At 67.4% G+C, this 25,071-nt stretch overlaps 3 protein-coding genes across 9 annotated transcripts; 2 read left to right on the top strand and 1 right to left on the bottom strand.

Moving 5' to 3' along the window:
• The first annotated feature begins 591 nt into the window (after positions 1-591).
• CD151 (CD151 molecule (Raph blood group)) lies at positions 592-5,387 on the top strand. Of its 4 annotated transcripts, none has more exons than XM_059710542.1 (9): positions 592-720; positions 1,628-1,683; positions 2,717-2,850; positions 2,996-3,187; positions 3,475-3,549; positions 3,914-4,018; positions 4,114-4,272; positions 4,371-4,457; positions 4,546-5,387. In XM_059710542.1, exons 3-9 carry the CDS (start codon positions 2,767-2,769, stop codon positions 4,603-4,605), a joined length of 762 nt encoding a protein of 253 aa, XP_059566525.1. In that variant the 5' UTR covers positions 592-720; positions 1,628-1,683; positions 2,717-2,766; the 3' UTR covers positions 4,606-5,387. The 4 variants fall into 4 exon arrangements, with proteins under 4 accessions (XP_059566525.1, XP_059566523.1, XP_059566524.1 ...); XM_059710540.1 differs by having other exon boundaries at positions 593-720; positions 2,760-2,850; XM_059710541.1 differs by lacking the exon at positions 592-720 and adding an exon at positions 986-1,075 and having other exon boundaries at positions 2,760-2,850.
• A 984-nt stretch (positions 5,388-6,371) lies between these two features.
• Positions 6,372-7,743, bottom strand: POLR2L (RNA polymerase II, I and III subunit L). Its single transcript, XM_059710550.1, has 2 exons — positions 7,584-7,743; positions 6,372-6,630 (listed from the first exon to the last, which is right to left on the bottom strand). The coding sequence occupies exons 1-2, from the start codon at positions 7,676-7,678 to the stop codon at positions 6,522-6,524; spliced, it is 204 nt and encodes a 67-aa protein (XP_059566533.1). The 5' UTR covers positions 7,679-7,743; the 3' UTR covers positions 6,372-6,521.
• Positions 7,744-7,947: 204 nt separating this feature from the next.
• Positions 7,948-24,769, top strand: TSPAN4 (tetraspanin 4). Of its 4 annotated transcripts, none has more exons than XM_059710547.1 (9): positions 7,948-8,069; positions 13,072-13,171; positions 15,829-15,908; positions 21,465-21,656; positions 22,139-22,213; positions 22,864-22,965; positions 23,077-23,208; positions 23,314-23,397; positions 24,033-24,769. In XM_059710547.1, exons 3-9 carry the CDS (start codon positions 15,846-15,848, stop codon positions 24,099-24,101), a joined length of 717 nt encoding a protein of 238 aa, XP_059566530.1. In that variant the 5' UTR covers positions 7,948-8,069; positions 13,072-13,171; positions 15,829-15,845; the 3' UTR covers positions 24,102-24,769. The 4 variants fall into 4 exon arrangements, with proteins under 4 accessions (XP_059566530.1, XP_059566529.1, XP_059566531.1 ...); XM_059710546.1 differs by lacking the exon at positions 7,948-8,069 and adding an exon at positions 8,090-8,416; XM_059710548.1 differs by lacking the exon at positions 7,948-8,069 and adding an exon at positions 8,698-8,848.
• The last annotated feature ends 302 nt before the right edge of the window (positions 24,770-25,071 follow it).

Below are 25,071 nucleotides of genomic sequence, written 5' to 3'. Positions count from 1 at the left end.
GATTTTCTCAAGCCCTCCCTCCACTGCCAGGCCAGCATCTGTCCTGCTGACCCCTGTAGCCTCTGGATGGAACCTGGATTGGGAGGAGGGAAAGAAGAATTGGGCCCGGAGGACAGCAGGGTCTTGGACAGAGTCCAGGCCTTGGCTGGGCTGGCTGCCTCCCCCACCTCCCCCGCCCCTAGCTCAGTGTCTCCGTCTCCTGAGGGCCTGGGCCCTGGCCAGGCTGTGGAGGCCTCCGGGCTGCAGCTCGCGGGCCTCCACAGCCCCGTTAGAGACCCTCTCTAGGCGCCGGCACCGGCTGGTATCCCGCCCGCCCACGCAGAGCGCGCGTTCAGACCTGTGGGCCGTAGGCCGGGTTGTTGGCCATGGGCGGGGCCTGTGGACAGGGGCGGAGCTTGCTGGCAGTGGGCGGGGCCTGTGGTCGCGTTTGTTGGCCGTGGGCGGGGTCCTGCGGGCTGGGGCGGGGTTTGTTGGAATGGGCGGGGCCTGCGGGTCAGCCCGGGTTTGCTGGCCGTGGGCGGGGTTTGCCGGGATGGGCGGGGCCTGTGGGCCGGGGCGGGGTTTGTAGGCCGTAGGCGGAGTTTGCCGGAATGGGCGGGGCCTGTGGGCCGGGGCGGGGCCGTAAGCGTCCGGTGCACCGCCCTCGCAGGCCGCCGGCGGGCCGTGCATTCCCAGCGCTCTTAGCCTCTATCCCCGCCCGACTCGGCTCGGACACGTCCGGTGAGTGCGCCACCTGGCCGGGCCGGCCGGGAGGGGCCGAGAGTCCCAAGTCCGGCCGCCGCCTCGGGAGGCCCTTTCCGGAAGGAGCCGGGCACCAGGAGGCCGTGCGGGCGGGGGAGGGGGGGCGCAGGGCGAGGGCCTCCCGGGTCTTCAGACCCGCCTGGCGGCCCCTTTGGACCAAGGGCCCCACCTGAGCATCCCACTCATTGTTCCTGGTCGCCGGTCCCCTTTCCTCAGCCCGCAGGCCCGCCCACCACCCGGTGCAAGTGGGTGGGCGGGCGGCGGCGGCGGTGAGCTCATCGCGGTGACGCGGGGTTCCTCCCAGGGCCAGGATTCCTCCCGGGTCCCCCTCCTGGTTGCGCGGGCCTCCGAGGGCCCCGCTGAGTTGCAGGGACTGGGTGGGGCGGCTCTGTTCCCGGCCGCAGGAACTATTTCTGGCTGCCCTTTCCCTGGGGGTTCACATCCGCTAGACTCTCCCGGAAAGAGGGGCCCCTCCCCACGGGTGGCCGTGTGCGGCCGCGGGGGCTGGATCTGTGTCCGCAGTCAGCGTCCCCCAAGGCCTGGGACCTCCGAGCAGCCCCGGGGCCACGTCTCCGAGCGTGGAGCGCCCACTCCGTCCACGCCGGCTATTCTTTCCAGGCTGCGGCACTGCGCTGGTGGGGGAGGGGGCAGGGGCAGGTTGGCGCCAAGGCCTGGGGTGGGGTGCTGGGAGGAGGCGTGAGGCTCCTAGCAGGATCGCACTGTCCAGAAATGTCCTCTGCCCTGCCCCTCCCTGGCTCAGACCAAAATACTGGCCGCTCCCCTGGCTGCTGCTGGGAGTGACTTGTGCCTCCTCTGGAAGCCGGTGCCTGGGGCAGCCAGCGGCCCGGACCTGGGTCAGCCCTCTGATCTGTCGCTGCCCTTCTAGTGGAACCTCCTGGGGAACTGTCCACCTGTCTTACGGGAGCCATTCCTGCCAGCCAGGTGAGTGCTGGGTGGGGCGGTGAGTCTGGCTGTGGGAGTTACTGTGTCTGGAAAAGTGGCCCCAGGCACCGCCGTCTGTCCCACAGCCTCCCTGCACCCCCAGTGTAGTCACCGCCCTACAGAGCAGGCTGCTGTTCCTGGCCGGGGTGCCTCTGAGGACAGCCTGTGGCTGCTCTTCTCACTGGGGTTAGTGTGCCTGTCTGTCCCCTTTCCAGTAATGAGGAAACCCGAGGTCTGGGGTGGGGGGTCTGCCTGCTCTGCCTGCCTGGACCCTCCACAGTGCCCACTCTTTTTTTCTTTTTTTAAATCCTCACCCGAAGACATTTTCCCCAACGATTTCTAGAGAGAATGGAAGGGAGGGAGGAGGGGGAGAGAGAGAGACGCATCGATGTGAGACCAACACATCGATTGGTTGCCTCCGGCACATGCCCCTACTGAGCTGGGGAACCCACAACAGAGGTACGTGCCCTTGACTGGGAATCAAACCCGAGACCCTTTGGTCCCTGGGCTGACGGTCTAACCACTGAGCAACCGGCCAGGGCCACAGTGCCCACTCTTTCTGGAGGAAGGAAGGAAGGAAGGTCTGGCCTTTAACAGAAGCCTGAGGGGCTTTCCCGAGGCCACATGGCTAGTAAGCGTAGGCCAGTCTGTCTCTGAGTGGCCTCCCCTCTGGCAGCTGTAGGTAGGTCCCAGCCAGCCTGTGACATGGGGCCTGGGGAATGCTGGGGTGGGGGGGGGGGGGGGCGGGGCCTGCATGAGCTCACCACAAGGTGCCCGCCCGGGGCTTCCTACCCTGGCTGCCAGTGGGGGTGAGTCAGCCGCTGGTGGTTGGGGGTCCTCTGTGCCCAGGGGTCTGGTCAGGGAAGCCAGGCCCTCCCGCCCTCTAGGGCTGGGGGCAGCAGGCATCTGTCCTGGTTGTAATGGGGTCCCCTGACCCGCCCTCCTGCGAAGTGTCCTGGTTCCCAGGGTCAGTGGTTGCTTGGGCATCGGCATCCCTCCCTTTGTCCCCTCTGGTGTCTGGCTGTCCTCCCAGTCAGGCCCGGTGGTGAGGGCTCTCTGACCCCCCTGCCCCCCAGCACCAGGATGGGCGAGTTCAGCGAGAAGAAAGCCACGTGCGGCACCGTCTGCCTCAAGTACCTGCTGTTCACCTTCAACTGCTGCTTCTGGGTGAGGCCCGGCACTGCCTCCCCTGACCCTATGGCACCTCGGGGCCTCCCTCTGCCCGTGCTTAGTTGGAGGGGCTGGTTTGGGCTGGTCCTCGAAAGGAGTCCTGGTCGTGGGCTCATGTGGGGACCGACCGGTGTGCCCACAGCTGGCTGGTCTGGCCGTCATGGCCGTGGGCATCTGGACGCTGGCCCTGAAGAGTGACTACATCAGCCTGCTGGCCTCGAACACCTACCTGGCCACAGCCTACATCCTGGTGGTGGCTGGTGTTGTTGTCATGGTGACCGGTCTCCTGGGCTGCTGTGCCACCTTCAAGGAGCGGCGGAATCTGCTGCGCCCGGTCAGCAGGGCGCCGCTGGCACTGGGGGCGGGGTCCCTGGGTGGGGGCCTCCCCCTGGCTGTCTGGGGAAGAAGGGACTGAGGGGGGTCGAGTGTGACACTGCAGGATCGCCTCTGCTGTGTTCGCCGGGGGTGTCCCTCCCACCTGCCCAGCCCTCTGTGAGCCCCCAGTGGCCGACGACACCTGCTCTGAGGAGAGCCCTCACTCTGTGACCACTGGGAGCTGAGGGCGGCGCCTCGCGGATGGGGGTGTCTGTGCCCCTGCTCACTGCGCCCTTCCCTGCCCAGTACTTCATCCTGCTCCTCATCATCTTCCTGCTGGAGATTGTTGCCGGCATCCTGGCCTATGTCTACTACCAGCAGGTGAGGGGCCCGGACAGGCCACACGGGGATGCACACACACAGGGACACGCACACGCACACACAGACCCCGAGCTCCAGAGCTGACCGTTGTGCGTCAGGCCCTGGAGGTGAGGGCTGGGTTGCAGGGGGTGGGGTACACTGCAGGGGCTCGTGGGGGAAAGCAGGTGCTCCTAGGATCTGGAGCTCCATCCCTGCCCCGGCCCCTCCCCAGGCTCCCCTGGGGGATTCTCCCAGCCCACCTGACCCCCTCCTCAGCCAGCACCTGAGCCTGCCCCCCCCCCCCCGTCCTCCACACACCTCTCCGCATCTGCCCCCCTCGGAGGGTCTTAGTCAGTGGCTGAAGTTGTCACCGCCTTGCCCCCAGCTGAACGCGGAGCTCAAGGAGAACCTGAAGGACACCATGACCAAGCGGTACCACCAGCCAGGCCACGAGGGCGTGACCAGTGCCGTGGACAAGCTGCAGCAGGAGGTTGGTGGGTGGGTCGGGGGGCCTCTCTGGAACCTCGAGGGAGCCCGCGGGGTTGGGGGGGGCGGGCACTCAGCCCTGCCGCCTTCTCCCTGCAGTTCCACTGCTGTGGCAGCAACAACTCCCAGGACTGGCAGGACAGCGAGTGGATCCGCTCTGGGGAGGCCGGTGGCCGCCTGGTCCCCGACAGCTGCTGCAAGACCGTGGTGGCCCACTGTGGTCAGCGGGTCCACGCCTCCAACATCTACAGGGTGGAGGTAGGTGGGCGGGGCCGGGCTCCGGGTGAGGGTGCTGGGCGTGGGGACCTGCCCGTCTTCAGTGCCTTCAGTGCCCCCCGCCCCCCTCCGCCCCCCAGGGCGGCTGCATCACCAAGCTGGAGAACTTCATCCAGGAGCATCTGAGGATCATCGGGGCCGTGGGCCTTGGCATCGCCTGCGTGCAGGTGCGGGCCGGGGCAGGGAGGGCCCTCGCGGGCGGGGGACACTGGGTGGCGGGCGGCCGGGCCCGCTCACGCCGGCTCCACACCGCAGGTGTTCGGCATGATCTTCACCTGCTGCCTGTACAAGAGCCTGAAGCTGGAGCACTACTGACCCCCCCACGGCCGCCCGCTGGGCACGTGCGCACAGCTCCCCTGGAGTGACTACTGAGCGGATACTTCTAGAATACTACTGACGGCCAGGAGCTGGGGTCCCTGGGTGCCTCTCCCTCCCCTCTGCCCCTTTGCCAGGGAGGTTGTGTTCTCATGCCCGTGCCCCCACCAACGTGCCATCACCGTGACCTCTGGGGACCCCCATCCCCAGAGCGAGCTTCAAGTGCCTTTTGCTGCATGCCAATCCTGAGGCAGGGACCCCTCCTGCAGTTGGGGGGACCCAGCATTTCTGTTTATGTGGGGGCCTGGGTTCTGTCATAAAGTCTCCCCCCCACAGGCCACTTCCCTTGGAGGGGAGGTTATGGCACCTCAGGGGTCCCCCTGGTGCCTGTGCTTAGTTGGAGGGGCTGGGTTGGCCCACCCTATGGTGCTCCCAGACCCTTGGATACACCCCACATAGTGGTGGGGGCAGGCCTGGGAGGGGTGACGCTGGGGGTAGGTGCAGGGGGGTGTGGATCGGCGGCAGGTGAGGAGCTCCGTGTACTTGCCACCAGGTCGCAGTGCCACCCCCAGGTCCTGTGCTTCTGCTGACCCCCGGTCCCAGCCACCCCTCTGCTGAGCCCCCCGCTGTCTTCCTGCTGCTTTCCCCATCACCAGAAAGGCCGCGATGTTCACTGTTGTCTCCCTCCCCCGGGGCAGGGGCTGGGGGTATGTACTCACTGCTGTATGACTAGACCTGCCCTGCACATAGCAGGTGCTCAATAAACGTGTGGATACACAGGTGCTTACGGTACTGATGGTTCTGAGCCCTCACATCCAGCAGGGAGGACGGAGCCGCCACCCACGGCCACAGGAGGGCAGATCCGGGGCCTGGGGCAGCCGGTGCGAGCTGAGTCTGATAGGACTCCAGGGGACCAATGGCACGGACAGCTGAGCACAGGCCCAGCAGAACCTCACACATCTGGGAAGATGGTGGTGCAGCTGTGGCCCGGGCTGGAGAGCTGTGAGGCCTGGGGTCTGGCAGGATGTGTACCCCTCTGCCCAGTGGCTGTCCCCAAGGCTTGGGCTGTCCACCCCTGGGCAGACCTTCTCAGATGCCTGGGCAACGGGGCTGGAGAAGGCTGCCTCCCTGGCTCTGAAGCTGGCTTCTGCGTTCTGCTGGCCAGAGGGCATCAGGGCCCACCTGACCCTCCCCGGGGGACAGCTCTTCTAGCTGGCCCACGGGATTCCAGGCTAATGCCCAGGGCTCGGGCAGCCCAGCCAGCCCGACAGCCAGCAGAGCCTCATCAGGGCCACCTGTGACCTGCTGGGGGGGGAGTCTCAGGCCTGGTTGAGGCGGCCAGGTGCTACCCTCCCCTCTGCAGGAACTTGGGCAAGGGGCGGGGAGGGGGGCTACTGAGCTTGGGTGCAGCCTGGGAGCTTTTGGCAGCAGGACCTCAGGATGTGCCCGCAGCAGGCACTCTATTCCTGATCCTTTAAATCCTGGGAGAGAGGATGTAGGGAGCGCTGCTCTCAACCTGACGAGCACCCAGAACAGGGGGGTGGGGTGCCAGTGCCCGCGCTCTTGCTGCCCGTGCCTTTGTGGGGCTGAGGACCCCCTTCCTGAGGGAGACACCCCAGGCTGAGTGGCTGCCATGGGGATGGCTCTCCCCCATCCCAGGCAGTGAGGGCCCACATTCACCCCCACGAGGCCTCCGCACGAGGCAGAACACAGGTACGCGGGTGGCGGTGGGTCCCACAAAGCCAGACACAGTGAGGACCTCCACGTGGTTCTGCAAAGACCTTTATTGGGCGGTTCCTTCCAGAGCAGGAGACAAACATCCGCATGGCTGCGGGCATCACTGCTTCCGGCTGCCCACGCCTCAGCGAAAGGGTCTCAGGCCAGACATGCCGGGGTCCCCACTGCGGGCGGCGGGGTCACTTCTCCAGGGGCGCGTAGTTGAGCAGCTTCTCGATGAGGTCCACGTGGGCCAGCAGCATGCGGCGGCAGCAGTAGCGCTTCAGGCCCAGCGCGTCCAGGGCGTCCCTGCGGGCAGGAGAGGAAGGTCTCTCTAGAGAGCCACCTCGGCCATGTCCCAGGCCAATAAGAGCCCCTAGTGTCCCTGGGACCCAGACCATTCACCCTCGAGGCCTCCAGAAAACTCTCACACCGTTGGCCCCAATGCGCGGGGATGGGGAAGGGGAGCCCAGGCTGGAGGTCCTTGCCGGTGCTCCGGTCGCAGGGAGGGGTCCTGGGCACCCCAGCAGCCTCCTCGGGGTCTAGTGCAAACACCTGCCCATCCATGGCTCCCCTGTTCTCCTCACACCGCACTGAGAGCCTGCGCAGGCTGGCACACCCCAGGCCCCCAGATGTGACCAGGACCTGGCCGACCGCACAGTGGCCAAAGGCGAGGCGAGTGGGGAACGGGGGCGGGCGGGCGGGCACGGGTACTGAGCTGCGGGGCCTGGCGACGGCAGCTCCGTCTCAGGAAGCTGTCCTACTCCCAGAAGACAAGGGGGCTTGCGGGGCCTGGGGGGCCCACAGCGGAGAGGTCAGGGAGCAGGTGGACAGGGAGGAGGCGCGCCCTGACTGGCCAGAAGGCACCTAGAAGCCCCCACCGCCAGTGGCTTGATGCCCGACTCCCTCCGTCCCCCAAACTGCAGGGGGAGGGGGGATGACGCTCTCCCGAGAGCGGGGCTGGGCTCTGGGGCTGACAGCCCACGCAGGTCACCTGGGGTCAGTGTGCGCCGCCTGCCTGGCAGCCCTGGGCCACTGCCCCACCTCCTCGGCCCCAGCCCCAGCCCCAATCCCTGCTCCCGGCTCCACGTCCGCCCCAGGGCCCCCGGCCCGGCCCCAATCCCTGCTCCCGGCTCCACGTCCGCTCCAGGCCCCCCGGCCCGGCCCAACTACTCCGGCCCCACGTCGGCCCCCGGCCCCGGCCCGCAGGGGCACTTCCCCACCGCCCAGGAGGCCCTCGCCCGCCCAGCCCGGCGTCTCACCCCTCGGTGTACTCGGCCTGCAGCAGCCCCAGGTAGGCCTCCCACTTGTTGCCGACGATCTTGCCGCACGTGAAGCAGCGCACGGGGATGATCATGGCGACAGCGGTGCAGCGGCGGCGCTCTGACTGCCGGCGCTCCGGCTGCCGGCGGCTTTAAGGTCTCAGGCCCCGCCCCCCCGGGCGCATCCACGCGCGGGGGTGACAGACCCCGCTCCCTCCTGCCCTGCGGGCCCCCGGCGCCGTGGGCCGTCACTTCCCACGTCTGGCCAGAGACCATTTCACTAAGGGTGCCACAAGTTTCTTTTACGCGCGCGCGGTGGTCCCAGGGCCCGCGGCCAGGGCAGGAGCGGAGGGCGCCCCCCGCCTGTAGTTTTGGTACGTCCCGGACTACGGCGTCCGAGCGCGGCCGTAAGGGCTCGGCGGCGCGGTTCGCGTTTCTCGTGTTCGCACGACTGAGAGCGGCGCGGCGGGCGGACGGCGCGCGCAGGTACAGCGTCCGTCCGTGGGGATGCGGCCGGAGTCCCGCCGCCCGCGGCGCCGCAGCCGGGACCAGACCCAGGCCCGGGCCAGAGAGAACCGGTGTGGCCTCCGAGCCCGAGCGCTTAGCCCCGAGCCGAGCCGCAGCAACAAGTGGCGGGGAGACCCCGCGGCGGGGGCGGAGGGTCTGGGCGCGGCCACGGGCGGGTCTTCCCGCCGCCCCTCCTGGCCCGGCCCCGAAAGGGGTCCCCTGCCCGGAACCCCTGCCCGATGCCTGGGGGTCTCTGTGGCTGAGTTCTGGGGTCTCCTCGGGGTGCCGCCCGGGCCGCTCCTCCGCACGATACCGGCCCTGGCCAGGTAGTTACCAGGAGCCGACGGGGGAGGAGGGCGCGGGGGGGCCGATCGGTCCGTGCGCGCTCGGTCGCGGCTCCTCCCCGCCTGCGCCGGGTCCATCGCTTGGCCCGCGCCCCTCCTCCCTTCTTCCCGGGAAGGGGCTGCGGGAGAGGGGCCGGGATGGGTCTGCACCCGCCCCGGGACAGGCTGTGCTGGGTCCCGCGTCTGAGGGCGTCGGACCTCGCGTGTGAGGACGGGAGCGGGGCGGAGAGGATGGTCGGGGAGGGCGTCGCGGAAGAGGCGCCCTTTGAATTGAACCTTGACGAACCCGGGTTTCGCTAGGGGCGAGCCGGAGTGTGTGAACGCGGACAGAGGCTGGCACAGGGCGCCCCTGGGCAGAGGCCTGGAGGTTACGTGCAGGGCAGCTCCAGGAGACAGGCTTGGGCCAGGGCCAGGGTAGGTGGTGGAGCCGGAGGTGATGGGGCAGGAGCCACGGAGGGTTTACAGGAAGGAGAGGCTGTGTGTCTGGAAATGGGGTGGGGTGAGCCCCGAGATCCGGGGCCAGGGCTGGGGGTAGGCTTTGTGCAGGGAAGGCTCCCTGCGGGAGGTGAGCATTGGGCTGCGGGGCTGGTTGTGTCGCCAAGTGACTTAGGGTGTGTGCAGGCTCCAGGCAGGCTCGCTGGCCTGGCACAGACATCTGCATCTCTGTTGGGTCCCAGGCATCAGCTAATTGTCCTCTCAGACCTGTTGTGGGGCAGGGAGACGGAGGGTCCTCTGGGTCCTGGGTAGAGCTGGCCAGAGCTGCTGGCCGCCTGGAGTGTGCGCCTCCACCTTTGCCCTGGACCCTGGACCGCGTCCCCAATGGCATTTGCCATCCCCCACCCTGCCACGTGCAGAGCCACGAGCCAAAGCAACTTCCCTTCCCTGACACCCCTCAACCCCCCTCCCACTGACTGGACGCACATCCTGTCCCTGGCCAGATGGGCAGGCTCAGGGCCTTGAGTCACCGTGGCCTGGGGGTCAGACCCAGGCTCAGCCACAGAGGCCGGGAGGTGGTGGAGGTGAGAGCGAGCCCAGGAGGGCAGGGGGTGTCCGCGGGTGGACCTTCGGGCCGGGGTGGGGGCAGAAGGCCTCCTGGAGGAGGGGCCAGGCCTGCCCACCAGTGCTCCCCGGAGGGAGCCTTTGTTTACGGGGAGTGAGGGGAGGAGTTCCCGCCCTGATCCGCACTGAGCCAAGGGGACATTCCTGGGATTCTGAGCGCCGGATGTAGATTTGGGGGCGGTGGCAGCATCCTCTTCCCAAGCTTCCTCCCTGCAGCGCCCCGATTTCCCAGCAGAGGCCATGGGGAGCAGGGTGGCTGCCCGTCCCAGCCCGTGCGCAGGGCCCCAGCACGGGTGCGCAGAGGCCCCTTGGGGCACTTGGGGCTCTGAGTCCTCCCAGCTCAACTCCGCCCAGGCTGGACCACAGGAGCCCGGGGAGCCTCAGAGGTCAGCCCTGCCCGCCCCGCCCCCCCGGGCCCTGAGTGGCTGTGTGTGTGTGTTTGCGGGTGAGCGTGTACTGGGGGAGCAAGTTGAGGAGAGAGCCAGGCTCTCTGCAGGAGGGAGCCATGGGGGCCCGGGCACTGGTGGGGGTCGGGGGGACTCTGCCCGCCTGCCGGGTACTGCGGCCCTTGCTGACCCCTCTGTGGAGTGTCAGCACAGGCATGGCCCGGGCTTCTGGGGAGGACCAGAGGGTGAGGTGCAGGTTCCAAGAACGGGTGTCCTGTCCCAGGAGTGGGGGGCGGGAGGGGGGGCTGTGCTCACATGTGGTTTGGAACTCATGAGCTCGCTCTGCTTCCTGCCAGAGGGTCACTTGAGGGCAGGCAGGGGAGAAGGGGAAATCCAAGATTGAAGTTTTAGCTGCTGAGACTTGGCCTTGAGCGTTGTCCTGGTAACAGGCCCCGCCCACTGGCCCTGGGCCACAGCCTCAGTTTCCCCTTGGGGAACCAGCAGCTGTGGGGCTGGAGGGTCCTGAGCCAGGCTGTGCAGAGGTGGCCCAGGCTTGGCCAGTGGCTCCGCGCTGTGGGTCCTGTGTGCTCACCCCGGATGCGCGGGCGGGGCGGGGCCATGAACATTCCGGCTTGGACTCCTCCCCAGAGTCAGCCGGTCGCCCCCCTACGGCCCCGCATTAACCCCGGGCCCTGGGGCTGGGGTGTCCTGAGTGGTAGGCGGTGCTGCAGGTGTGCTTGGGCCTGGCGTGGCCCTAACCTAATGACCTACTGGGCACTCCTGGGCTCATGGCATTTGAGAACGGCACTGCCAGCCCAGCCCGGTGGCACAGGCCTTCACTGAGGTGGGGTGGGCATACACTGGGCACCTGACGCCGGGTGCTCCCAGGGCCTTGGTCGATGGGCAGGCACCCCGCTCTCCAGGGTCCTCATTGTGTCCCCCTCCACCTCTAGCGCCAGGTGGCCTCCAGCCGAGGAATACCTGAGGGGGAGGAGGAGGAGCTGTGGGCAGGCCCTGAGCTCGGCTTGGCCTGGGTGGGCCTTGGAGGAGAACAGAGGCCCTTGGTGGCCCCATCCAGCGGGACCCCCCCTTGGAGCAGGTGTCTCCCAGCCCCTGAGCCCGGGGGCCTGGGGCCTGTGTGCACAGGGGGTGCCAGCCTGGTGTCTGCAGGCCCCTCCCCCAGTTGGGGCTGGGTGGGCGCTGGGCCCTCGGGCTGCAGCGGCAGCAGGAAGGGGACACCGCAGGCCTGTTTGTGTTGGCCGGGCCTCCCAGCTCCTCAAAGCCGCCTCAGAACTGCCGCTGCCGCTGCCCTCCACCCGGAGCTGAGCTGCCCTGGCTGGCTGTGCACGGCCGCCCCGCCACTGCTGGGCTCAGGGGGGCCACGCAGTCAATCGCCTGACTGTCCCTCCACCCCAGGCCTCCAAGTCCGAGGTGGGCGCGCTGTTTCCTGGACAGGTCCTTTGTCAGTGAGCCTTGGTCTAGCCAGGTAGGTGCCCATGGCCTCTGAGTAGCTCACGCTGCCTGGGCCCTACCTAGCCCCCACAGTGGGGCCCAGCCCAAGCTGGCAGGGCCTCACTCAGCCTGTGCCTGTTGCCTGCTGTGTGTGCTGCTCTGGGGACACAGACCTGTTGGCCCTGCACTCCAAGGAGGCCCGGAGTTGGGAGTGGGTCAGGGCGGCTTCCTGGAGGAGGAGGCAGGGCCTGGGGGAGGGAGGGAGCAGCACCCATGCCTGATGGCAGGGTTGTGTCTGGGCTGGGAGGGTGGGGGCCACTTACAGGGGGTTAAGGGGCTGCCCAGGGTTGGGGCTGGGGGTCCTCCATCCTGGTGTTGGCCTCCGTCCCGAGATGTGGGCCTAGGAGGGTGGTGGGGCCGTGAGGGTGCGGAGGGGCCACCCTTTAGGGCCTGCCCAGGTCTGGGGTGGGGGACACGCAGGCCCAGCTGGGGCCTGTGCTGGTGGGAGGTGTGGCACGTGGTGTCAACTTCTGGATGCTGCTGTGGGCTTTGGTCAAAGAAAGTGGGGAGGGTGGGGCCCGTTGCCTTGATGCTTTCCTGGGCCTGCAACCCCTCCGCAGGCAGGTCAGCCCCAGGCACAGCGTTGGCGGGGGGGTGGGGGGTGGGGGGGGCGCGGATGGGTGTCCAGGGTCCTCCCCCTGCGGTTGGGGGTGGGCCTCAGGTTGCTCACAGGAAGGAGTCGGGGCTGACCCTTGCAGAGGTCTGTCCACCCCAGATGTGACCGGACCAGTGGGCACCTGCCAGGGGGCTTTTCCAGCCTTCCCATCCCTGTGCCCTTGGGCTGCTGGGAAGACCACCTGCCCCAGCCCCCAGCTGACCGGCCCCTGGTCTGAGGGGAGGGTGGAGGCGTGGCTGGGACGCCCTCTCCCCGCACTCCTGGCTGGTGGGGAGGACAGGCCCCTGGAAGTGCTGAGGGCAGAGGCAGGGCCTGGGCAGTCATCGCCATGGCTCTGGGGGGAGCAGGAGGTTGCAGCCCAGGAGGGGTGGGGTGCAGGGCACCTGGGGGAGGGGGACACAGCCTGGTCTCAGGGCTTTAGGACCTCGGTGGGTGACGCATGGCTGGCTAGCAGCCAAGTCTGTGTGAGTCCAGGCATCTGAGCACACGTGTGCTCTGCCCGTGTGTCCCTGCACGCGCACTGCCTGTCGCTGCGTGTGCAAACCTGCCTCCCTGCCTGGGCGTTCAGAGGCCCAGTGACCAGAGGTTGGGGATGCAGCTCCCCTGTTTGGGGCCGCTGGTCAGTGTTGCCCCCATGCCCCGCCCCCCAGCTGCTCCCTGCTGCCCCCCCCCCCCAGAGGGACCTAATCCCCAGGGGAGGGCTGCCCCGCATTCCTGGGGGCTGCCTGGTCTCTGGGGATGGAGCCCGAAACCTGGGCCTGTGCCCTTGACCGGGAATGGAATCGGTATCTGCTGGTTCACAGGTCGATGCTCAACCACAGCCAGGTGGGCCGGCGCTTTGTGTTTATTTTTCACTTTATTTGTTGATCCTCACTGGAGGATGGTTTTGCACTGATTTTTAGCGAGAGTGAAAGCGGGGGGGGGGGGGGTAGAGAGAGAGAAACATGGATGTGGGACACATCGACCGGTTGCCTCCCACATGTGCCCCAACCCAGCGGGGGAGTGGACCCTGACACCCAGTGACTCGCACGGGGTGCGGCCTCATCCTGCCCGTCTTCCTGCAGAGCTCCCGCCCGCCTGCCTTGGGCCTGCTGACCGCGCGCCCGCCCCGCCCGGCCCCAGGGCCACCGCACACCCCTGCCTGACTCCCCGTGGCAAGCCCAGGTACGTCGCCGCCGCCGGCTGGGCAGTGGGGACAGGTCTGGCTGCCTCCTGGCTTCGCCCGGGCCTGGGCCTGGGCCTGGGGCTGTGCCAGCCCATGCTGCCCCCCCAGTGTGCTCTGCTGGAGCCCTCCCTGCTGAGCTGCGGTGGGGAAGGGGCTGTGGTGGGGGAGGGGCTGGGCTTTGGGGACAGGATCACCAAGGAAGCCCCCCACCTGTGTCCACACCCCAACGGACTCTGGTGCTGGGCTGGGTCTTACAGTTCATCTCAGACTCACCTGCTCACCTGGGGTGATGGGCACAGGGTTTGGTAGGTGGGAGTGGGGGTGGCAGGACTTTTGGGGGACGCTGGAACAGCACTGGCTGAGGAGATGGAACTGAGGGCATCGGGGTGCTGGGCCCAATGTGGAGACCCAAGCCGACCCCCCACCGCCCTCTCCCCGCCTGAGCCCCAGCGTGATGAAGCCGTGGAGGGGAGCCCGTGGGAGCCCTGCCCATCACTGCACCGCCCAGCCCTGGTCCTCGGAGGCCCTGCCTGGGAGCCGGGCCCCCGTCCCCACCCACCTCTGGCCCAGCATCTTCCGTACAAGGGGTGTAGGTGCATGTTCTGGGGTGAGGGTCACTGGGTGCCTGGGACCCTGGCTCGGGTCCGGTCCGAGTGTGCGGGGACAGTCCCGGGCTCGGACTTCCAGCCTGGGCTGGCCCAAAGGAAAGTTGGGGCCCTTGGTTCACAGAGGAGGCAGTGGAGCTTCAAACCAGTGAGGGCTCCGTGTGGCCAGCTGTCCCTGCCGCAGAGGCAGGCCTGGGAGGGGCTGCCAGCCACCCTGGCTGGGGAGGAGCAGGGTGCTGGGGGTGGGGCTGCCCCACGTCCATGGGCCTGACTTTGGGTCCCCAGTCATCACCCGGAGCCCTGGCGCTCAGGCCCCCCCCCCCTTTCTTTTTATTGATCTCAGAGAGGAAGGGAGGGGGAGAGAGAGATGGAAACATCAGTGATGAGAGAGAATCATGGACCTGCTGTCTCCTGCCCCCACACTGGGGATGGAGTCCACAGCCTGGGCCTGTGCCCTTGACCGGGAATGGAATCGGTATCTGCTGGTTCACAGGTCGATGCTCAACCACAGCCAGGTGGGCCGGGCGCTTTTTATTTATTTTTCACTTTATTTGTTAATCCTCACTGGAGGATGGTTTTCCACTGATTTTCAGAGAGAGTGAAAGGGGGGGTGTGGAGAGAGAGAAACATCGATGTGGGACACATCGGTTGCCTCCCACATGTGCCCCAACCCAGCGGGGGATTGAACCTGCAACCGAGGTACATGCCCCGACTGGGAATTGCACGGTGACCATGGGCTGACGCTCTAACCATTGAGCACACAGCCAGGGCCCCCCAGCCCTCTCTTTCAGTCTGAAACTTCCCAGACCTGCCTTGCAGAGCCCACCTGCCCTCCCCGCACCCAGGACACCCTCCCCGCCTGCCCTCTCTCACCCTGACGCCTCAGGGGTTGGCTTTTAAATCAAAGCTCTGCCTCCCCCCAGCCTCCCCAAGCACTGTCCCCCGCGTTGGGTCCCCCAGGCCGACCCCTGCCTCCCCAGCCCTCCCCACTCAAGCTGTGAGCTGCAGGAGCTTTGGGGTCCCAGCGGGGCCCTCGCCCAGCCCGGGGGGGGGGGCGGTGTAGGGGGGGTGAGTAAAGGAGGCTGCTCGAGAGTGGGAACCCCAAGACGTGTTGGGCTACACTCCCTGGCGCTACGTGTTACCTCGCTCTGGTCCGGAGCCGCCCCGGGCCCACCGGACAGCAGGGGGCCACCTGGGTTTGCATAGAGCTGCTCCGCGAAAGGCCGGGCGCCCTTCCTGGGGCTGAGCGCTGCGGGGACGAGCCCCCCGCTCGGCCCAGCCCTCCGCCAGCACCTCCTCCCTGGGGAGCCAGGCCGGGAGCGTGAGGGGCGCGGGGCGGGGCGGGGGCGTCGCCCGAGGCCGGGATTGGCCGGCGCGGGGCGAGCGGTCGGATTTGCCCGGCGGCAGGGCCGGGAGGGGAGGGTCGGCGCGGGGCGGAGATTGGCTTGGGGGGGGCGCGGGGCGGGGCTTCGGGGCTGGGGCGCGGGGCGCAGATTGGCGGCGGGGGGGCGCGGGGCGGGGCTTCGGGGCTGGGGCGCGGGGCGCAGATTGGCGGCGGGGGGCGCGGGGCGGGGCTTCGGGGCTGGGGCGCGGGGCTGCGGCTGGCGGGCCGGGCAGGTGTCCGGACCCGCCGGGTCTGCGCGGGGCGCTCTCGCGGCTGCTACCGCGGGGGCCGGGGAGGGTGCAGGGGAGCGGGGCCGGGGGCGCGCGGGCGGGAGCGGGCGGGCGGCCGGCGGGATGCGGCGCGCGGCGGCGGCGGGCGCGGGGCGCTGAGCCTGCCGGCGGCCCCGGCGCGATGCGCCGCTCCAGCACCGACGAGTCCACGTACCGGCGCAGCCCGTCGCCGGAGGGCAAGGAGCCGGGCTTCGCGCGCGGCGGCCCCTTCCGGCGCTACAGCAGCCTCTACGGGCGCGCGGACGGCGGGGACGGCGGCGGCCCCTTCGGGCTGCACGGCAGCCCCGGCCCCTCGGCGGCCCAGGCGCGCTGCACGGCGCCCAAGGGCACCAAGTACGTGGTCTTCTACCTGGACCTGTCCTTCATCTTCCTCCTAGAGCTCCAGCGCTGCGGCATGGCGCGCGGCTGCCTCCAGGGCGTCAAGTACCTCATGTTCGCCTTCAACCTGCTCTTCTGGGTGAGTGGCCGCGGCCGGGGGGACCGGGGACCGGGGGCCGGGGTCGCCTTCGCTCTTGGAGGGACCCAGGGAGAACCGAGAGCCGCGGCTCTGGCCGGAACGGGGCGGGACGTGCGGGTCGCAGGGGCGGGGTCCCCGGGACGCTGCTCTGGCTGGGGGCCAGGGCTGGACCGGCCAATGGGGCGGGTGCGCGTGGGGGAAGGGGAGTCCAGGCGGCCTCTACCCTGGGCAGCAGCGCCGTGTCCTCCTCCCGAGGTGGATGTGTCCCGCACGTGCGTGCCCTGTCGGGCTGCCCGGGGCACTGAGCGGCACCTGCCAGGGGTCCGTCCTGGTCTGTGTGCTGGGCTGGTGCTCCACTCTGTGCTTCCCTCCATCCCCGCAGCCTGAGCTCTTTATAACCCCCCCCCCCTCATCGAGTGGACCCACCTACCAGGTCCCAGGGACCCCGGCTTATGAGGGGCTGTAGGGGTGAAGTACCCCAGTCTCTGGAGTCGCTGTGGAAGGGAGAGAGGGGGTGTGCACTGTGGGTGCTCTGGCCGGGGGACACTGAGTGGGCTGTGGGGACGGCGGGCCACCGTGAGTGTCTGCGGGGCGCTTCGCCTGCTGCCTTTTCCTCCAACAGGCTGGGGCGGCTTCCATAACTTTGCTGAGACGGGAGGTGCCTGTGTCGAGTCAGGCGGCCCTTCCCCCAGGATGGGGACAGAGCTGCCTCCCAGACCCACGCTGCAGGGAAGGTGGGGGCTGTGGGGAGGCAGGTGTCACACCTGCCCAGGTCGGAGCCAGCCTGGCCAGGCCTCGGACCGCACAGGCCGGGCAGGGGGAGGCTGCTGGAGAGAGGATGTCAAGGTCACTCTGGTTCCTTCATTAATTCCTGGGCAACCCTCCTTCCACACCTGGGAGTGAGGGGTGTGGCTCTCGCTCGCAGGAGCTGTGGACCAGAAGGAGGTTGCATTTGCATGCTCATTTGCATGCTCATTTGCATGTGGTCCAGATGAGGACAGATGCCTAGAAACCCAGGTCTACCTTTCTGCACCTCCCTTCCACCCTGGGCCCTGGCTTTTCTCCCTCCCACTTTGGGGGGCATTAGGGGTCACTGGGAGGGCAGCTAGCCTGGGGTCAAATGTGGGGTGTGACCCAAGGCGGCTCTTGCCCAAGATGCCTGCTTTTTGGAGGGTCACCCTAAGAGTTTGTTCTCTGCCAAGGGCCCCTGGAAGAGGGGGGCTAGGCCCGGAGCCCGCAGAGAGGCGGTGCAGCTGGAGCTCCCAGCAGGCGTGGGAAGAGGTGGGGACGCTGACAGCTGCAGGGGGCACTGGCCTGGGTAGCACTGATGGCTGAGATGGGGACCAGAGCTGGCAGCCATAGGTGTCGCCAGGGTGGGCATGTGGGTTGTGGATTGACGAGAGGGGGGGGGCAGTGGGTGTGGGGCATGGCCAGGTCCCTGCTTCTCCCCTCATCTGCCCTCCTCAGCCGCCGGGACACCTGCCTGCATGGAGAAGAGGCCCCTCCCGCGGGCCTTCCGCAGAGAGCAGGGGTCCCCAGGCGGGGCCGTAGCCTGCTAATCCCACAGGAGCTTCCCCAGCAGCTCAGGGCCGGCAGGCTCCGCCACCCGGTAACGGCCGAGGTGGGGAACCCCTGACCCACCGCGGGCAGCTGCAGACCCGATTGGCGGCCGCTGGGCAGCGGCTGCCATTCTGGAACTGCATGTAGATGGTGCCCTCCACCGTGCCCAGCCCCCATACCAAGGCTGTGCCGGCTGCCAGGTGAGGGGCTTCTGGGCACAGGCTTGGCCCCTGTGGGCACCCAGCCCTCCACCCCATTCCAAGAACATGGCCTGCTGCCCGGCCATCTGCCACCCTGAGCCGTGTGGCTATAGGGCCGTCAGCACAGGGCCTGCTGGCACCCACCCTGCCATGGGCCTGGAGGTGATGGCATCACCAACCGTGCCCGAGGCCACCTGGAAAAGATGCAGACCAGGAAAGCCACAGCAGGAAGGAGGGTGGCAGCCAGGGACAGGTGAGGGCAGGGCGTGTGCTCGGGGCGTGAGAGGCAGGGACGGCTCAGGGGGGCAAGGCTGGGTGGGGACCCTGATGGTGGACCCTCCCCTTCCAGGCTGTGGTGGGTCAGGGTCTGCTTCTGGTCCAGCTGGGTTTCTGTCTGGCTGGGGAGTGGGTCCGGCCGTGCCCCAGGCAGTCAGCGAGCGGCTGGGGAGGTGCAGGGTGGACACTGGTAAGCTTGGGGTGGCGTCCTGGGTCCCCAGCTTTGCCGTCTGGCCAGCCTGCCCTGGGAGGGCCGGGGGCGCTCTCCTCGGGGAGCCAGCCCGGTTTATCCTCCTGCCAGTGATGTTCTGTGTCTGGATGTAATGGGGCCCATTTTTCTCCTGCACTTGGAGGCTGTAATTTTCCTGCCAAAATGTTTTAAAAGCTGCAAACGCAGAAACATTTTAAAATTACAGGTAATTTTATTAAGCACAGGCATGCAGTGTTAGTGCGCGTGTCTGGGAGCGTTTTGGGTGGCTGTTCTGTGAAAATGTGCTTGAATGTGGAGGAGCCTGGGCGCCTGTGGGGGCCGCGGGGCACAGGGCGGCATGTCTGAGTGTGAGGGTGTGTGCATCGTCGCGGGTGACACAGGCTGGAGGCCAGGACATTGTGTGGGGTGTTACTTAAGGAAACGCCCACCAGGGCTGGCAGTGGCCCCCCCTTGGGCCCCCGGCCCCTGGACGGCCCCTTCCTGCTGTCCCTCTCCTTGTCCCCGGCAGCTTCCCCACCCAGCAGTGTGGTCCCGTTCTTCCTGCCGACAGGCGCCAGCCACCACCCTTGAAGGCAGAGAGCAGCAGTTTGGCTTTTAAATAGCAGCTCAGCACCTCCCCTCTGTCAGGGACCTGCCCCAAGAGGTCGCCTCACCCACCGTGGCTCCGCCTGAGGCCCAGCCCCGAATTGTGACCCTCTGATGCCAGAGCTGTGAACTGGTGAGGGGCCAGGGGCCAGCAAGTCCAGCGGGTCACTGTCCTCCATCCAGTGGCCTGGCTGACAATTTCCTCCCCAGAGTGGCGGCCCCCTCCCTGCCCAGGTCCCCCCCTGCCCCAGTGTGGGCCTGCGTGGCCTTATTCCTGCTCACAGTGCCCCAGTGGGTGGCCCCAGCCACAGCCTTCCCCCTCCCCCACCGGGGTCCTTGGAGATCCCACGAGACCCAGAGGCCATGGGGACGGGTGCTTGATGTCCCGACGGGCATGGGGACAAGTTGGGGCACGGCCAGGCAGGCGGGTGGGAGAAGGAAATGAGTCAGTGCTCACCCCTGCCTCCCTTGTGCCCCATGAGGCCTCCAGTGGCGTCTCCCGAAGACAGGCTCAGGGTGCCCAGGGGCGCTGGTGCCCAGTCCTGCTCCCTCTCCGAGGCCTCGCCTGCAGTCAGCACCATGGACAGCCCCCACCCCACCCCTGTGGGTGGGGGGGCCTGCCTCTAGCCCACCTACACGTGGGGGCACACACACCTCCCTACAGTCAGCACACCCTGCCCCCTGGGCTGTGCCCACGCCTGGCTCTGAGGTGAGGATGGTCCAGGGGAGGGTGTGTGTATGAGGAACCAGCTGCTGAGTGTGTGTGGGGGGCAGACACCAGGTGGTGTGTCCAGTGAGAGGGCCCCCCCCTCCTCCCGCCCCTGTAGCCGGGTCACAGCCCCGTTTCCCCTGAGCGGGACACGCTGAGCGGGACGCCCTGCTAACGCCTCGCAGGCTCTGATCCCAGCCACGGCGGAGGCGCTGTCACACAGGGTGGCCCTTCTGGGAACCCCCAAGGCCGGTGGGTCAGTGCTGGGGCTGCTCAGCCTCTGCACCAGGGTCCCCCAACCCGGAACCTAGAAGCACGGGGCCCTGGCACTTCCTGCCCCTGGTTGGTTCTCCTGTCGCCTCTGCAGCCCCCACCGCAGCCAGGCGCTGCCCAGAGGGACCCCAGATGCCATAGGGCAGTGATGGCGAACCTTTTGAGCTCGGCGTGTCAGCATTTTGAAAAGCCCTAACTTCACTCTGGTGCCGTGTCACATATAGAAATTTTTTGATATTTGCAACCATAGTAAAACCAAGATTTATATTTTTGATATTTATTTTATATATTTAAATGCCATTTAACAAAGAAAAATCAACAAAAAAAATGAGTTCGCGTGTCACCTCTGACACGTGTGTCATAGGTTCGCTGTCACTGCCATAGGAGGCCTGGGCTGAGCTCACCCCGCCCCCCGGTGATTGTGGTCTCCTGCCAGCCGGCAGGCTTAATGCACCATGTGCTCCCAAGTGAGTGATGGAGACAGCGATGGCGACCAGCTGCAGCTGCCACCCCCACGCCCAGCCCTGCAGCCAGGCTGACTGGGGGCGGGGCTGAGCCCACAGGGCCTGCCTGAGCTGGGGGGTCCTTGGGCCTAGGGAGTGGGTGGGTGCTCATCTCCCAGCCTCGGTTCACTTGCCTGGGAAATGGGTACGAGTCTGGCTGTAGAGCTCGGGAAGCTTTTGTGGGTGATGCGGGCTCTTGGTGGCCTGGGCAAGTAACAGTGTCCCTGGAGTCGGTGGCCCAGCTGTCCTGGGTGGGCAGGGTGAGCACTCAGAGGTGTAGTTGTGCCCGGGGCTGCCCTGCGGCCGAGCCCAGGGGGGCCGAGGCCAGACGGGTAGGACGCTCCTGGGCCCTGGTGGGGGTGCAGGTCCCACGACTGTCCAGTCCTAGAATGGGGCAGGGCCCCCAGGGCTGCCTGGCCTTCCCCAGAGCCATCAGCCGTCAGTCCCCAAGTGCAGGCCAGTGTTTGTGGGGCTGCCTGCACCCCGGAACACATCCTCCGTTTCATCCTGAGCCGACCCAGAGCCCAAGGCCTCACTGTCTGAGGGAGGGAGCCGGAGCCCTAGCCCCCTCGGCCAGCCCTGGGCGCCCCACCACCAGGCGAGGCCGAGAGCCCTCTCCGGTTCATCACCGCCTCACCTCTCCCCCTTCTTCCTCTGATTTTAATTGATTTTTGTAATAATGAGCAATTATGAAATCCGGTAAGAGCTGTCGTGGTTGAGGGGAGGCAGCGAGGCGGGGAGCAGGCTCTGCTTCAAGCCTGCCTGCACCCTTGGGGGACCTGTGGGTGCTTTGGGCGGCCCACCCGGGGTCTGGTGTTTGGTCTTCGGGCCACCCACCAGGAGGAAGCCGGGTTTTAGGAAGAGCGAGCTTGTAGGGTTCTGCTGGGGCCTCTAAGGTGGGGCTCCCTGGGCTGGACCCGGTGTGGATGGGTCAGGTGCAGGCTGTGTTCTGGGGGCGGCGGCGGGGGGATGCTTCTTGGAAGGTGGGTTGGGGGGTGCTCTGGGGCCCCCTGCCCAGGCTGCCTCAACAGGCGCCCCATTCATGAAAGCGAGTGTCTGCAGACCAGCGCCTCCCACCAACCACAGTGTGACCAAGCCCTCGGTGTGGGGCCCTGCTGTCCGTCACGGTGGCCGTGGATCGGGGTGTCGGGACAAGACCGGGAGGGTGCCCTGGAGGTGCACGCGGGCTTGCCGGGACGCCCCTGGCTGCTGCCTCACCATCTCTCTCCCCTGCCCCAGCTGGGAGGATGCGGCATCCTGGGGGTGGGCATCTGGCTGGCCGCCACGCAGGGGAACTTTGCCACCCTGTCCTCCTCCTTCCCGTCCCTGTCGGCCGCCAACCTGCTCATCGTCACCGGCACCTTCATCATGGCCATCGGCTTCGTGGGCTGCATTGGGGCCATCAAGGAGAACAAGTGCCTCCTGCTCACCGTGAGTGTGGGGCGGGGCCAGTGCGGGCGCGGGGCGGGGCCTGTGCGGAGATGGGGCGGGGCCTGTGCAGGCGTGGGGCGGGGCCTGTGTAGGGGGCGGGGCCTGTGCGGGGATGGGGCGGGGGCACAGGCTCCCACTCACGGCTCCACCTCTAGGGCTGTGGGCTGCTCTGAGACAGGGGCCTCCTGAGTCAGGACACATGCCCACCGTCACACACTGCGTGACAGGCCTGTTTCCCGAGACCGCCCCCTCGGGACCCCTCCCAGCTCCTGTTCCCCTCCCCTCCCCCGTCCTGGGGCGCTTTGTTGAGATGCTCCCGGGCTGGCCGTGGCCTTGGAAGTGGACTTAGAGGCGGGATGACCATGACCATGGCCGCAGATAACTCGGAGGGCGTGGCCGCCCAGGACAGTGCCAGCTCCAGGGCCTGGGTGGCTGGGCCCGAGGGCCGGGGTGCTGAGCCTGTGTCCCCCCACCCCCTGCAGTTCTTCGTGTTGCTGCTGCTGGTGTTCCTGCTGGAGGTCACCGTCACCGTCCTCTTCTTCGCCTACACTGACAAGGTCAGCCCCTCGGCCACCAGCTCCTGGGAGCTCTGTCGGCGAGGGGCCGCAGGCTAGTGTGCCGGCCAGCGGCTGGCCTCAGCGGCCCCTCGTCTGACGCCCAGCTCACTGTGGGTAGTTGATCTCCCACTTGTTCCCTTAGTCGTCTGTTTATGTCAGTCCGGGCTCACTAACAAGTGTTTGTTCCCGGGTGGTGGCCCGGGACTGACTTCCTGCTCATCTGCCCTCCTGTGTGTGGGCGCTCAGCTGGCTCCCGCCGCCTGGGCCTGGCCCCGCGCTCTTTGGGGACCACTTCCTTTTTCCTGGCACCACAGACTCCCTCCTTTCCTGGAGGGTCTTAGGGACGGAGTCTGGTTTGCTCCTTGCTCGGGGGTGCTGGAGCCTCAAGGCCCCTCAGCCGATGGCATGGTTGTGTTGCTGACCGGTGGGCACACCCAGCTCGGAGACTGTGTACCTGTCTGTCTGTACGTCCAGCTGAGCTCGGGCTGCTGTGTCTGCCTCTAATCCAGTGCTCAGCACCCAGGGGCCGGACACGGCAGAACAAAGGCCTGTGCGCTGCGGGGACTTCTGGGGGGAGGTGACTCCAGGGAGGGGCCCAGGGCAGGCGTTGCGGGTCTGCACAGGAGGCCCCGCTGACCCTGCCCCTGCAGATTGACAGGTACGCGCAGCACGACCTGAAGAAGGGCCTGCACCTGTACGGCACCCCGGGCAACGTGGGGCTCACCAACGCCTGGAGCATCATCCAGACCGACGTAAGGGGCCGGCTGTGGGGCAGGAGCGTGGCGGGTGGGGCGTGGCTGGACCTGTGGGCGGGATGTGTGGCGTGGGCCCCTCAGCGAGATACCGCCCGGTGCCTCCCGCAGTTCCGCTGCTGTGGCGTCTCCAACTACACGGACTGGTTCGAGGTGTACAATGCCACGCGCGTGCCCGACTCCTGCTGCCTGGAGTTCAGTGAGAGCTGCGGGCTGCATGCCCCTGGCACCTGGTGGAAGGCGGTGAGCCGGCGCCCGTCCCGTCTGTCTGCTGGTTTGGCCCCAGGACCTGGGGGTAGAGGGCCAGCCTCACAGCAGTGCGCCCGGTGACACCCCCCCTTTCTCCAGCCGTGCTACGAGACGGTGAAGATGTGGCTCCAGGAGAACCTGCTGGCCGTGGGCGTCTTCGGGCTGTGCACGGCGCTGGTGCAGGTACGGAGGGCGCCCCAGGGAACAAAGCCGCAGATGCCCCGCCCCCGTGGAGCCCCGCCCCCAGGAGGAGGTGGTCCGTGCGGGTGGACAGGGAGCCTCCATGAGCGACGTGGAGGAGGTGCAGCCTGGATGCCTGTGTGAGGACCCTGGGCACTCCCAGCCCTGTTCCTGCAGCCCCTGGTGCTCACAGGGCTGCCCAGAGTAGAGGGAGGGTGGGCCGCCCAGGCCCTGACGGCAGGTCCAGCTGGGGCCCTGCGGCCCTACCCCTGGCCCCATGGAATCCTGAGTGTCTGCATCCTGGGGGCTAAGCCGTGTCAGTAACCTCGGTCATCAGGGCAGCCACCGTTCCTGGGTCGAAGCCAGAGCAGATGAACATGCCAAGTGACGATCACAGTTGGATGAATGGGCAAGGGGCAGGGTGCTGGGGCCTGGCAGGTGGGCGCTGGCCATGCCAGGGAGAGGCGGGCCTGGGCTGAGTCCCAGGAGGCCCGAGGTGCCCACTACGCCTGCAGGGCTGAGGGGGTGGTTGTGATGGACCTGAATTGCCAAGGGTGGGGGCCATCCTCAGAGGGGCCGGGCGCCCGCACACAGGACGTGGCTCTGGCTCCACTCAGCCCAGCTCTGTGTCCCCGCAGATCTTGGGCCTGACTTTCGCTATGACCATGTACTGCCAGGTGGTGAAGGCCGACACCTACTGCGCGTAGGCTGCCCTGCCTGCCACCTGCTTCACTGCCAAAGGATGCCACCCACCGGGGAGACGACCTCGTGCCGGAGGGGCAGCTGGCGCCTTCCATGTCCACCCACACATTCTCCAGAGCAGCTTTCCCGGACCCGACACAGGGCTGGGTGGGGAGGGCCTCCTGTGCCCGGTGCTTGGACGGGCGGAGCCCGCATCACATTCCATGTGGGGCAGGGCAGGCTCCCGGTGCATCTAATAAAGTGCGTGGGCAGCAGCCCCCCGTTTGTCACTGCCGACTCCCCACGGGGCACCATGCCTAGGCAAGCCCGTGGCTGTGGGCCCCCCTACCCACGTGGGGTTCCATGACACACAGGCTCAGGCGAGCTGCCCAGCCAGCAGATGGGGGCTTGTGTCTGAGGACAAGCCCTCAAACCTCCACTAGATTAGCTCCAGGAAGTGGTGCAGAGGCCCCAGGAACCGCGAGGAGTCCCCCTGACCTGTCCAGTGTCTCCATCCCCCTGCATTTCTGTCCCCCCTGCCCCGCTCTGGTATCCTCAGCAAGGCGAGTTCAGTTCCTTGCTGCCTGTTAAGGGTTCCTGTCCTGTCCTGGGAACATGGCCCTGAAGTGTTTCTTTGTACAACTTTGTAAATAAAGGGGCCGCAGGGAGCGAGCAGCTGCCAGGCCCAGCACCAGCCAAACGCCTCGGTGGCGTCCTGCGACCTGGGCTGATGGGCAGTGAGGGCTGGGGCTGGGTCCGGTGGGGATGGGCCTCTCAGGAGCCTCAAGCTGTGGGGCATCTGACCCGCTCAAGCCCCACCCATAACCCCCATTCCTGCCTGCTCCATGGTCCTGCCTTGGTCAACCCACCTAGTGACTGCAGGGTGCCCGGCCCCGGTTTCTGGCGCCCCCTCCCCCCCCATCCTCCCAAACTAACACAGGCCGCGATCTTGGACAGTTAACACGAGCTTTCTTACACACCAGCAGCAGATGCCGG

Source organism: Myotis daubentonii, chromosome 9 (assembly GCF_963259705.1).
Source record: "Myotis daubentonii chromosome 9, mMyoDau2.1, whole genome shotgun sequence".
Lineage (NCBI taxonomy): Eukaryota > Metazoa > Chordata > Mammalia > Chiroptera > Vespertilionidae > Myotis > Myotis daubentonii.
This window is presented reverse-complemented; position numbering and strand designations above follow the sequence as displayed.

What these genes read in the sequence shown, in the direction of transcription:
- CD151 (XM_059710542.1), top strand. Translation starts at nt 2,767, where the DNA reads ATGGGCGAGTTCAGCGAGAAGAAAGCCACGTGCGGCACCGTCTGCCTC. An exon ending in GGCGGAATCTGCTGCGCCCG is followed by an intron (nt 3,188 to 3,474) that starts GTCAGCAGGGCG and finishes TTCCCTGCCCAG; the next exon opens with TACTTCATCCTGCTCCTCAT. An exon ending in CCTATGTCTACTACCAGCAG is followed by an intron (nt 3,550 to 3,913) that starts GTGAGGGGCCCG and finishes CCTTGCCCCCAG; the next exon opens with CTGAACGCGGAGCTCAAGGA.
- POLR2L (XM_059710550.1), bottom strand. Translation starts at nt 7,678, where the DNA reads ATGATCATCCCCGTGCGCTGCTTCACGTGCGGCAAGATCGTCGGCAAC. An exon ending in CAGGCCGAGTACACCGAGGG is followed by an intron (nt 6,631 to 7,583) that starts GTGAGACGCCGG and finishes TCCTGCCCGCAG; the next exon opens with GGACGCCCTGGACGCGCTGG.
- TSPAN4 (XM_059710547.1), top strand. Translation starts at nt 15,846, where the DNA reads ATGGCGCGCGGCTGCCTCCAGGGCGTCAAGTACCTCATGTTCGCCTTC. An exon ending in ACAAGTGCCTCCTGCTCACC is followed by an intron (nt 21,657 to 22,138) that starts GTGAGTGTGGGG and finishes CACCCCCTGCAG; the next exon opens with TTCTTCGTGTTGCTGCTGCT. An exon ending in CTGGCACCTGGTGGAAGGCG is followed by an intron (nt 23,209 to 23,313) that starts GTGAGCCGGCGC and finishes CCCTTTCTCCAG; the next exon opens with CCGTGCTACGAGACGGTGAA.